The 12,298-nt window shown below is 39.3% G+C and overlaps 1 protein-coding gene across 1 annotated transcript; it reads right to left on the bottom strand.

The window, feature by feature from the left end:
• Window positions 1–4,018: 4,018 nt before the first annotated feature.
• On the bottom strand, window positions 4,019–12,298 carry LOC311081940 (uncharacterized protein; the record flags this gene model as incomplete). Its single annotated transcript, XM_084112640.1, has 3 exons — window positions 12,104–12,298; window positions 6,648–7,002; window positions 4,019–4,331 (listed from the first exon to the last, which is right to left on the bottom strand). Exons 1-3 carry the CDS (start codon window positions 12,159–12,161, stop codon window positions 4,019–4,021), a joined length of 726 nt encoding a protein of 241 aa, XP_083968766.1. The 5' UTR covers window positions 12,162–12,298.

The following is a 12,298-nucleotide window of genomic DNA, read 5'->3' as shown; positions in this document are numbered from 1 at the left end:
ACTCAGACAGAAAACTGAACAATAAACTAACAGCAAAGACAGGATCAAACTCTTCACAAGACTTTCAACAGGTTACTCACGGTTGGTTTCACATAATAAATGGCAATGAACCGGCACAGGACAGCAAACACAAGGGGATTAAATAGGGAGAAACTAATGATAACAACAGGTGACACAGATTAATTAATGACTAAACAAGGGTAACAAGGGGGTGGGGTTACGTGACGAGACAACGCAAGCACACAGCCCAAACAAATGGCCATGTGCTTACACATAAAACATGGGTCTGTCATGATCCTGCCTCAAGACCAGGGAAAATTAAAGACTAGATGGCAGGATCATGACAGAACCCCCACCTTAAGGAGCGGCTACCAGACGTTCCCCAAGGGGACACTAAACACGGGACATGACGGACTGAGACAAGGACACAAACCAACAAAACATGACAAATAACAATAAAGGCAGACACAAATACACAATGACAGGATTAGGGTGACATAATAAAAATAATAAACAAGGAAGAGGAGGAGGAGGAAACAGAGTTCATGGGGGATGGTCCAGGGTGAATAGGAGGACTTGGGTTTACGGGGCGAGGGCTTAGGACGAGGGATCTGGGCGGGTTTGGATGGTGTAGAGTGGGAAGTGGGTTTGGGAGAAACAGTCCGAGGTTGAGCCATGACAGGGGTGACCGGGGAAACAGACAGAGGTCGGGTGACAGTGGAGACCGGTGCAGCCGGCAGCGGGTCGAAGACAAGGGGTGTGGCAGGTGGCAAGAGAGCGGAGAAAGGCGCTGCGGCTGACTGTGAAGCTGGGACACGACCCGTGTTTTCAAAAACAGACTTGGAACCTTCACTCTCCGAAGCAGACTCGGAACCAGCAATCTCCATTGCCGACTCGGAAACAAAGTTCTCTGCAGTAGTCATGGAGACTACCTTCTCTGCAACAGACTTGGGTACAGCAGACTTGTGTACAGTGCTCTCTGCAGCAGACCTGGGTACAGCGCTCTCTGCAGCTGGCCTGGAATCAGCACTCTCTGCAGCTGGCCTGGGATCATGACTCTCTGCAGTAGACTTGAGATCGGTGCTCTCTGGAGCATTAGGAACAGAGACTGGGGACAAGACAGGACTGACTGGGACATCAAGAATTCTGGCAAGACGGGATAAATATTCGGACAGGGTTCTGGCAGCGATGATGACTGGCATCTCCTGGCGAGCTGATATGGACTCTATCACAGCCTTTGCAGCGGAATCGGCCGCTGCCTTCTCTTCAGCAGACATGACTGAAGACTCAGAGACGACATTCACGGTACAAGTCTCTGGAATGGATCTCCCCAACACCGACTGGGAAACAGCGCATTCTGCAGCAGGCTCGGGAACCGTGCCTTCAGTAGCTGGTTCAGTAACAGTACCCTGAGTCGAAGCGTGCTCTGGGACAGCGCTTGCAGTTGGAGCGTGCTCTGGGACAGCGCTTGCAGTGGGAGTGTGCTCTGGGACAGCGCTTGCAGTGGGAGCGTGCTCTGGGACAGCGCTTTTGACTTCAGCGGCGGGTTGGAGAGCCATCGCAGACTCAAGAGGAGGTAGAGACGAAGAACCAGAAGCTCCCCTCCTCCTCCTCCTGGGTCGCGGAGCGGGTAGCCAGACTGGTGACAGGAGAGGGAGGTGAAGCAGGAACCGTTACAGGAACTGGGGAGCTCAGCGCAGGCGAGGAGGACTCCGGGCAGGAAGACTCCGATGCTGACTCCCACGACGGGTGCCTTCCACACTTACCATGAAGATTGATGGACGAGGAAGGTGTCTCAAGAGTCGCGGGACTGGGTTGGTCCCTATGTGTAGCGACGGCTAGCAGACGACCCTCAGGGATCACAGGAAGTGAAGCGGGAGAAGACCCTGAAGTACTCTGCAGCTCCCTCCGAGACAGACTCTCCACCATACTGTGGAACGGGCGGCTGACCAGTCCTTCTCGTTCGGAGAGAGGGGGAGGGACGTTGAGACCCGCAATGAGGTAGCTATTGACCAGGACGTCCGGCAAGAAAAAACTCCTCTCTTCTACGACCTGGGCGTACTTCCTCAGGGTCAGCTTACCCTGAGGAGGGAAAGGAAGCTTGCCCTCCCGGGCGTCGGCGATAACTGACTGCCACCATCGTTCGGGGTCATATGGCTGCAGAGTAGGGAAAACAGGCAAGTCAGCTGGGTTGCTTGTTCGGTGGTGCTCCGACTGACATGGAAACGGGGAAGACATTCTGTCTGCTGGGCTCCTTGTTGGCCAGTTCATTCTGTTATGATGGTGCAAGGAGATGAACCCAAATGCAGACAGTATGCAAGTGAACTACGTTTATTACAGAAAAACAGGGAAAACAAAATCCACGAGGGAGCAAAACAAGACAGAGTCGACAATATTAGACTAACAAGACTAGACTAAGACTCAGACAGAAAACTGAACAATAAACTAACAGCAAAGACAGGATCAAACTCTTCACAAGACTTTCAACAGGTTACTCACGGTTGGTTTCACATAATAAATGGCAATGAACCGGCACAAGACAGCAAACACAAGGGGATTAAATAGGGATAAACTAATGATAACAACAGGTGACACAGATTAATTAATAATGACTAAACAAGGGTAACAAGGGGGCGGGGTTACGTGACGAGACAACGCAAGCACACAGTCCAAACAAATGGCCATGTGCTTACACATAAAACATGGGTCTGTCATGATCCTGCCTCAAGACCAGGGAAAATTAAAGACTAGATGGCAGGATCATGACAATATTCACTCACAAAAATAAATGTTTATAAATTTATGGTAGGACATTTACAAAATATAAAACATCTTTATTTAATATCCTAATGATTTTTGGAATAAATGAAAAATCTATAATTTTGACCCATACAATGTATTGTTGGCTATTGCCACAAATACCCTGTGCGACTTGTGACTGGTTTTGTGATCCAGAGTCACTAATGATTTGCTGCTCAAGAAACATTTCTGATTATTATCAATGTTCATATTTTTGTGGAAACTGTGATACATTTTATATGTCAGAATTATTTGATGAATAGAAAGTTCAAAAGAACAGCATTTATTTGAAATAGAATCTTTCGTAACATTATAGCCTGCGCCTGAATGTGACACTGAATGTGTCCTTGATTAATAATATTAATTACTTTAAAAAAAAACTACTGACCCCAAATGTTAACTGTATACAATACTTTTATGAAATAATTTATATCTTTAACATTATTATTTGTTAGAAAGAAATTCTAAGTCAAGTTAAATTAAATGGTGCACTTGTGTTTGTGATGTGATTTTTATAAAAAAAAGTTTATTAAATGTTTATGTTCAGGAAAATTCTGTGAAATTTGTATAAAATCTGGTTTAAATCTATTTTTTGTATAAAATGTATTGTTCATTGATCTCTTTAAATAGATTTTTAACTATATAAGGTCTTCGTGTCATTTGGAGCAACCACATCATGTGGTGCGACCAATAAAAGCAATCACTGTATTAAATTTAAAATAAAATATCTTATTTCTGTGGCTGAAATATGAATCACTGATTCAGTATGCTTTAGTAAATTATATTTTTAAAACATTTCTATCAGTTTTATGTGATTTACAGGAAAAACAAGTCTGTTAACTAGATTTAAGAAGGCAACTCGGAAATTATAGAACAAAAAATTAGATCATTATTTACAAAAACTCATAAGGAATGCAAATACTTGGTTTCTAAACACTTTAATTACCAAGAACTTGTAAAAAAAGGTTTAAGCATGTTAAGGAAATTAATTAATTTTAAGATAAATCATGGTCGCACCACATGACATTTTTTAAGGCTAAGGACAATTCATCTAGATGAAAAAACACTAAAATCACTTAAATTAAATTTTTTAAATGAATTTAGGTGTACACAACATCCTTAATGTTTGAACAATTGCAACAGGTATTATTTTTTTTTTGTATTTTAAAATTGGCCAGTTGAAAATCCTTATACGTCATTGACCCATATACATATATGTCTAAAAGTGTGGACTCATCGAGTGGACCTTACTGTCCTTAAGGACGGGACAGGATACTCTCATGTGACCTGGCTGGCCATAGTACAGGCAAAGGCAGTTCTGCTGGCGGCGTTCTCGTTCCTCAGGATGGAGGTGAGTGTAGCCCAACTGCATGGGTTCGTGAGCGGTGGTGGTTTCGTGAGTGTAGCGAAGTAGGGTTCTGTTCTCCCGGACTTCCTCTTGCGGTGGATCGTTCAAAGACTTTACGAAATTGCTGAAGAAATGCTGCGTAAGATGGGAAGGAGGAACCCTCGGGTCTCCAAACTGCCGTAGCCTAACATTGATAGAAGTAGAAGAGAAACTAGATGTTCTAATTAAAAATTATAAAGAATGTTTACAAAATAATATCAGATTCATGTCTCTCTTAAAAGTGTTATGGCCTCTTCTTCAGCTCATGAATTTTGCCTTCAAATGTTTATTTTCCAGTGTGAATTTTTTGGCACTCTTTCAGTTCATCTTCCCACATAGCAACATTGTTTCGGCTCAGATCCGGCCCACATCTGGCACTTGTGGAATGCGGATCTGGCCCACATGCAGCGTGGAATGATGGACCTTGGGCGGACCGCTCCTGTTTGCCAGATCTGGGCCACAAGCAGGCCATAGCAATGCCACATGTCAGCCAAGAGCAAAGAAATAAACCAAAACTGGACCTTATCTGAGCCACAAAGTCTGTGTATATTAAATATGGAGTCACCTCAGCCTTAATAAGCCTGTTAACAAGCAGAATCACTGAAGGAAAGAAGAGAACAGAAAAAGAGATGAGCAGAAACACAAGAGCTACAACTGACTTCAGACACAGTCTTAGATGAAATCAACTGAAGATAAAAGAAGACATTAAATCTGTGAAGATCTCAGCAGAGGAGGATTAAACAACTCCACAAACAGCATTACCAGCTTCACTTATTACTACCCAGACTGACTTTATTTCTGTCAGACGTCTACAAAAGTTTTATTGAGAATTAACAGAGGTTTAATGTGTTTCATTTGAAGTCACCATAACAGTGGTTAGAGTTTCCATTAGTTGGGCTCTTAACTCTTATTGTATCTTTTGTCTTTTTTTGGCTGCTGTGACAGTGTGTTTGTCAAACACATTTGCAGCAGCAAAGAAAGCTAAAGTGAAATGAGATCAGGTGATGATGGTTATCTGTTGATGATTTTATAATCATCATGAAATAAATTGTTTCACTGATGTCTTTGTAATCTAACAATTGTCTTGATCCATTAATATTTTCACATCACAAACCCTGTGTTACTGAAGCATGAGATCCAGAAATATTATAACAATCAGTTAGAAGACTTTATCAAACATGAGCATGAAAAAGTCAGTCTATGATGACACACACAGACATCAACAATCAGCGTATGAATCCCAACAATGGGATTGGATTAGTTTTCATTCATACTTCAGAGCCGCTACGCTAAGGGAGCGTCCCCAAAGTGTCATTGACGCAGTCTCGTTCCCTCTAAGGGAACATGGACTACATACGTAACCCGAGACATTTTCCCAATACTTTTGACCGTAATTGAAAAACTGAAATCCAATAATTACGAATATTAGGACACTTCCAAAACATATGTCCTAGTAATGTTGGCGTTTGACTGTATCTATCGCATAATGGGTCCACAGTGCTTCAGGTGACTTTTAATAGTGAAATGTTTCCCACACTGATCACACGTGTCTGGTTTCTCTCCAGTGTGGATCCTCTTATGTCTTTTCAGATCTCCTGATTGAATGAATCTCTTGTCACAGCATGAACACTTGTAAGGTTTCTCTCCAGTGTGGATCTTCTCATGTCTTTTCAGAGATGATGGGTGATTGAATCTCTTGTCACAGTGTGAACACTTGTAAGGTTTTTCTCCAGTGTGAATAATCTCGTGTCGTTTTAAATTGGCCACTGTAGTAAAAGTCTTCTCACACTCAAAGCACATGTACTCTCTCACACCAGTGTGTGTTTTCTGATGTTTATGTAAACTATCCAGCAGTGAAAAACTCTTTCCACACTCAGAACATGAATGTGGCTTCTCCTTCGTATGAACTGTCAGGTGTCTCTTCAGCTCTGATGCCTTAATAAATGTTTTGCTGCATTGATCACATGTGAACGGCTTCTCTCCAGTGTGGATCCTCATGTGAATCTCAAGGCTTGATGATTTTGTGAAACTGTTCCCGCACTGATCACATGTGAACGGCTTCTCTCCGGTATGGATCATCATGTGAACATCAAGGTTTGATAATGTTATGAAACTCTTCCCACATTGATCACATGTGAACGGCTTCTCTCCGGTGTGGATCCTCATGTGAACATCAAGGTTTGATGATGTTATGAAACTCTTCCCACACTGATCACATGTGAATGGCTTCTCTCCGGTGTGGATTCTCATGTGAGTCTTAAGGCTTGATGATTTTGTGAAACTCTTCCCGCACTGATCACATGTGAATGGCTTCTCTCCGGTATGGATCATCATGTGAACATCAAGGTTTGATAATGTTATGAAACTCTTCCCACACTGATCACATGTGAATGGCTTCTCTCCGGTGTGGATCCTCATGTGAACATCAAGGTTTGATGATTGTGTGAATCTCTTCCCACACTGATCACATGTGAATGGCTTCTCTCCAGTGTGAACTCTCATGTGAACCTCAAGACTTTGTTTGGTTGTGAAACTCTTTCCACACTGAGTGCAGGTGAAAGATTTCTTGGCTCTTCTTTTCTTTAAAAATGTCTTTTTAGTCTTTGAGCGACTCAAAGGTTTTTCTCCAGGTTTGACATGATGTTCGTCCTCCACTTCACTCAGTTCTTCTCTCTCCTCCTTCACTTCACTCAGTTCTTCTCTCTCCTCCTTCACTTCACTCAGTTCTTCACTCTCCTCCTTCACTTCACTCAGTTCTTCACTCTCCTTCTCCTTCACTTCACTCAGTTCTTCACTCTCCTTCACTTCCATCAGGTCTGAAATCAAAGAGAAAAGGTGATTTCATTTTCAGTTCAACAAAAATAATTCAAAGAGAGGAATATGAAGTGAAAGGACATAAAAGATCTTATATTTGTGTTAGATATTAGTTTGTGTTAGAATAATTAATAAAGTTTTGTTTGTATTTTAAAGAGAAGTGGAATGGAATTTATTGATTGATAAAATTAAAATTAAATATCCCCAAAATATCCCCAACTGAGCAAGCCAAATACACATTTGATTATTCTATTAAACTCTTTACATTACATTTTACTGGTTCATTTGGATTCCAGTGTCACTTAGAGTTTCACCCCGGCCAATAATGCTGATCTCACAGTCACAAACTTATAAGTCTGATTATTAGTCGGAGGTTACAACTAATATCAGGGTTTTTCCTGCATAGAGAATTATGAGGCAGCCGCCTCCGGCTCTCGATAATACTCGGACAGACAGTCACTTGCTCAGATACACTTTTTCCACCGTGAAGTCACGGTTCTACTGCGGTTACCGCTCCACTTGTGTCCATTCTCAAACCGTTTAGTGCTGCGCGGATCGCGGATAATCCGTGGGTCGGGCGGGCCAAGTAATACAAATATTCCATTCCAATTAATCGAGGGTGGATGACAGATAAATCATTATAATGTGTTGAGTTTAATAAAGACACGGAACTCTCATCACGGTAAAACGCAGTGAACGTGTGTCACAAAACCAATCAAGGAAAACATATCAGGACTCGCTTGTCAGGGACCATAGACTGTGTCCGGGTGTGTTTTTTTCTTCTTTTTTTTGAAGGGAAAAGTGAGAGAGAATTGTAGGCCTACTACTTGCCCAACCTGACAAATGTCCTGATTAAAACAATTTTTAATATAAAAATAACTAGGGAATCACCGAAAACGTGAGGATGATTCTGTTTTATTTAATTTCATGTAAGTGGCGATTGATAGCCTAATATAGGCCTACCTATATGTACTGACGGTAACGAAGTTGCGCTGTTGAGGCTTGCACAGTTATTTATAACATATTATAGTTAACAAACATTATATAGCCTAGCCTAGGCTACACACGACCAGAGAGCTGTTTTCCTGAGTGCCATCAAGATTGAAATCGAGACTGATTTCATAACAAACAAATAGTTCAATAGCTCAGTCACTTACATTTTAGACGCAATGACTGTTTTTGTTCTGTTTCAGCAGCGAAAATAGTTCCAAACAAAAATCACAGAAGAACCATAGCGCATCTCACAGCAACACTTGTTGCACTACTGAATGATTCAGTGTTTTGAACGAATTGGTTGAATCAAAGATTCAATTACCCATTCATAAACTGCATCATTCTGAATAAATCAGCCGTTTGAACGAATCGTTTGAATGAATGACTCAATGACTCGCTTATTAAGACGGTCGCCTGCCGCCTCCTACTGGTGGTTTAGTTTTATAAAGTATCATTCTTTTCAACATTCCTATTTTTGTATATTCAAAAATATTTAAAATAATCTAATTTAATACAGTTATAAAATTTCTTATTATTTTTATAATCAAATTATTTAATTTGATTGGTAACAGCCTAGTGTCTTATTATTTTAATTGAATATTGATCAAATTTAAGAATTTGAAATGAAAGATGGAACATACATTTAATAAAATTAGGGGGAAAATGCCCTTTATAAAGGTAAAAAAGTGTTTTCAAACAGTGAAGTAATGAAACATTGCCAAAAGAAGAACTTTTATTTTAAATAAGTAATAAATAATAAATAATATTTTAAAGAGGTACCAAGCTCCAACCACAAAAATAATGTGGGAAACACATTAGGCTATATGATGATCTACAAAAAAATACAAATTTAATTATCTTATTATTAAAATACTTTACCACCTCCGTCTCATTTTGAGCCAGGAAAAACCCTGTAATAATAAAACTTAATACAAATAATCAGATATTGCTTAATTTACACTTACAACCCTGTTAGCCATTCTAGAAATGTAATTTACTTGATACAGTTTACTGTTTGTTGCTTAAAAAAAGTGTATATAATAAAATTATTTTTATTATAATGTATAATAAAATTAAAAAATATATATATAATAAAAAAAAGTGCAAACTATATTGAGAAATGTCCAAAATTTATGCAATGGTCGCAAAAACTTGCAAACCAAATATAAACCAGAGCTAAAATTATACTTGGTTTGATGTTGACAATCAATATTAAAGTTTCTCAAACCTCCCTCTACTGAACATTTGTTGAAACATTAGGGGTGCGCGATATTGACAATGTCTAGATATTTTCAAAGTTTTGTTGATAATAAATTAAATGATATTTTACTGATTGTGTTTTTGTACTGGTATACTGGCTGGCTTAGGCCTGTTGTTGACAGCAGACCCACGAAGATATTCATATTTTTTTATATTCTATGCACTGGTCAGTTCACAATAGTGACCGAAATTAAAGGGGGGGTGAAATGCTATTTCATGCATTCTGAGTTTTTTACACTGTTAAAGAGTTGGATTCCCATGCTAAACATGGACAAAGTTTCAAAAATTAAATTGTACGTTTGAAGGAGTATTTCTGTGCCAAAAATACTCCTTCCGGTTTGTCACAAGTTTCGGAAAGTTTTTTTCGAGTATGGGTCTGTGTGACGTCAGATGGGGCGGAATTTCCTTACATGGGACCTAAGGGCACTTCTCCCAGAAGGGCGCGCGCCCAGAGCGAGAGAGCGAAGCGAAAGCAGTACGCCCATCAAAGCGCTGTGCTCGGCTTTAGGGAAGTCATCGGCTGCACAGATTCCCAAAGAACCCAGCGTTAAGGGACCAGTGGTTGGAGCTTGTTTTTCCAGAGCATCAACGGAGTTGTGCAAGTGTTCTTGTTTGTGCCCTGCATTTCGACGATGATTGTTTTATAAACAAGGCCCAGTTCGACGCCGGATTTGCAGATCGTCTAATGCATAAGGATAAGGATGGAGCAGTCCCAACGATAAAGGTTCGCCGTCGTGCGTTGGAACCGCAGGCGGTGAGTAAAACTGCTTCAAATGTCTGGGTGTTGTTAGCTATAAGCACAGCAAGTAAACTGAACAGCGCTCGTTATTCTTTAGCTCCGGCCACACGGCACGCCTCCCGCCACTCGTTTTTTTTTCTCGGTACTCGGTATCTTTCTTTTATAAATATAATAAAACTAAAGACTTTTTGGAGATATGAAGGATGCAATACTACTCTATAGGTACTCAAGATTAACATGAGATTGTCTGAAACGGAGTGTTTCACCCCCCACTTTAACATTTTTATTAAGGGCCAATATTTACCACCTTAAATTGATTTCCAGGGGCATTTTCACCTATGAACATTGTTTCTAAACGTATGCATCACCTTTTATGTCAAATTCTAACATTCAAATTAAATTATATTAAAAAAAACACAGTACCAATCTCAAAATAAATCATTAAATTAAAATCCATCCTTGCAGTGCATGAGGTGACACAGAAGCGGCATCAAAACTGGCATTACTATATTTACACTTAATTTACAATTGCATAAATAAAGCTATTCAATATTTAAATTAAACGTTTTATAATTTTAACGTTTTAATTAAAGGATACTTTAAATATGAAACTAAAACCACCAGTAGGTGGCGGCAAGTCACTCTCTTAATAAGCGAGTTGTTGGAGTCATTTATTCAACCGATTTGTTCAAACGGCTGATTAATTAAAAAAAAACTGATTGTTCATTGAATCGTTAAAATGATTTGTTCAAAACGCGGATTTCAAAAAAAATAAATAAATAAATAGAATAAATAATAATAATCATCGCTGTCTGTTGGACTACGGCTTCATTATGAAATTCTCGTCGGCGAAATAAAGTGACAAATTCTGACAATTGACAATATTGTGTCCAAGAAGTAACTCACAATGTTAACTTTGTTAATTTAACTGTCGTATAAAATAAATAGCACATTTGCAATTGTGCACAGGAAAACGGCACTCTTGCTCATGTGATATTCTAATATGACAACATAATATGATATAAATATAAGACAAAAACTCATTTGGGGACATCTATAACTGCTCTGACACATCACAGTGACAGCAAGCATGAGAGACAAACGCAATGTCAGCTCGCACTCGCAGTGCCTCGTACATAGTTAAAACAATGATTACAATATCATCATAGTTCATAGACAATATCGCACACTCCTAAGCACATAAAGAATGAACTTACAACTGAACTGACATTTACTCGTTTTCTTCTCTGCAGGAGACAGACGTAGGCTAATATGCTGCCGTAAGTGACACAAATTGTCACGTGAACAAGCAAATCCACCAAGATAGAATTAAAAAAAATAATATGTGACCCTGGATCAGTCTTATGTTGCACGGGTAAATTTGTGGCAATAGCCAACAAAACATTGAATGGGTCAAAATGATAGATTTTACTTGTATGCCAAAAATCATTAGGATATTAAGTAAAGATCATGTTCCATGAAGATATTTTGTAAATTTCCCACCTTAAATATATAAAACATTTATTTGTGTGAATGGATGCAGCACAATCGCCAATAGAAATGGACAACTTTAAAAGCGATTTTCTCAATATTTCTCAATATTTTTCTGTACCCTCAGATTCCAGATTTTAAAATAGTTGTATCTCGGCCAAATATTGTCCTATCATAACAAACCACACATCAATGGAAAGATTATGTATTCAGCTTTCAGGTGATATATAAATCTAATTTTTTTTAAATTACACGTAAGACTGGTTTTGTGGTCCAGGGTCACATATGTAGGCCTAACGTTACGCTAATGAGATAGTTTTAATTTCGAAAGCATTTAGATAAGTCTAAGTCAAAGTGTCATCTAAAATTTAAGACCTTTCATAAGTAAAAATAAGACTTTTTTTTGTAAGCTATTTTTAAGACTTTTTATGGCCTTAAATGTTAAAAAATCTAATTTAAGACCTTTTTATGAAATTCTCAAACCTCCCTCTACTGAACATTTGTTGAAAATCTGTACCCATTTCACAGTTTAACTGTTTATCTAAAAGTGATGAAGTGCTTGAATGTTTCTAACATGAATGTTCTTCAGCATCATGAATGAATGAAGAATAAACACCAACCTCTTTGTTCTTCAGGATCTTCAGTGTGTTTCATTCTGCAGGGTTCTGGATCACTCATGTTCTCACTGTCCTCTTTAATAAACTCAGTCTTTGCAGATTTCAGCTCTTCCTGATGCTCGTCTTCACTTGTAGCTGATGGGAATTTACAGCATTTATTGGAGAATTACTGTGGGAGGAGCTTCACTGATGATGTAA

Source organism: Abramis brama, assembly GCF_963993115.1.
Source record: "Abramis brama genome assembly, chromosome: 1".
In the NCBI taxonomy this organism is placed as follows: domain Eukaryota; kingdom Metazoa; phylum Chordata; class Actinopteri; order Cypriniformes; family Leuciscidae; genus Abramis; species Abramis brama.
Note: the sequence above shows the minus strand (reverse complement) of the source record. Positions and strands in the feature narration are given on the sequence as shown.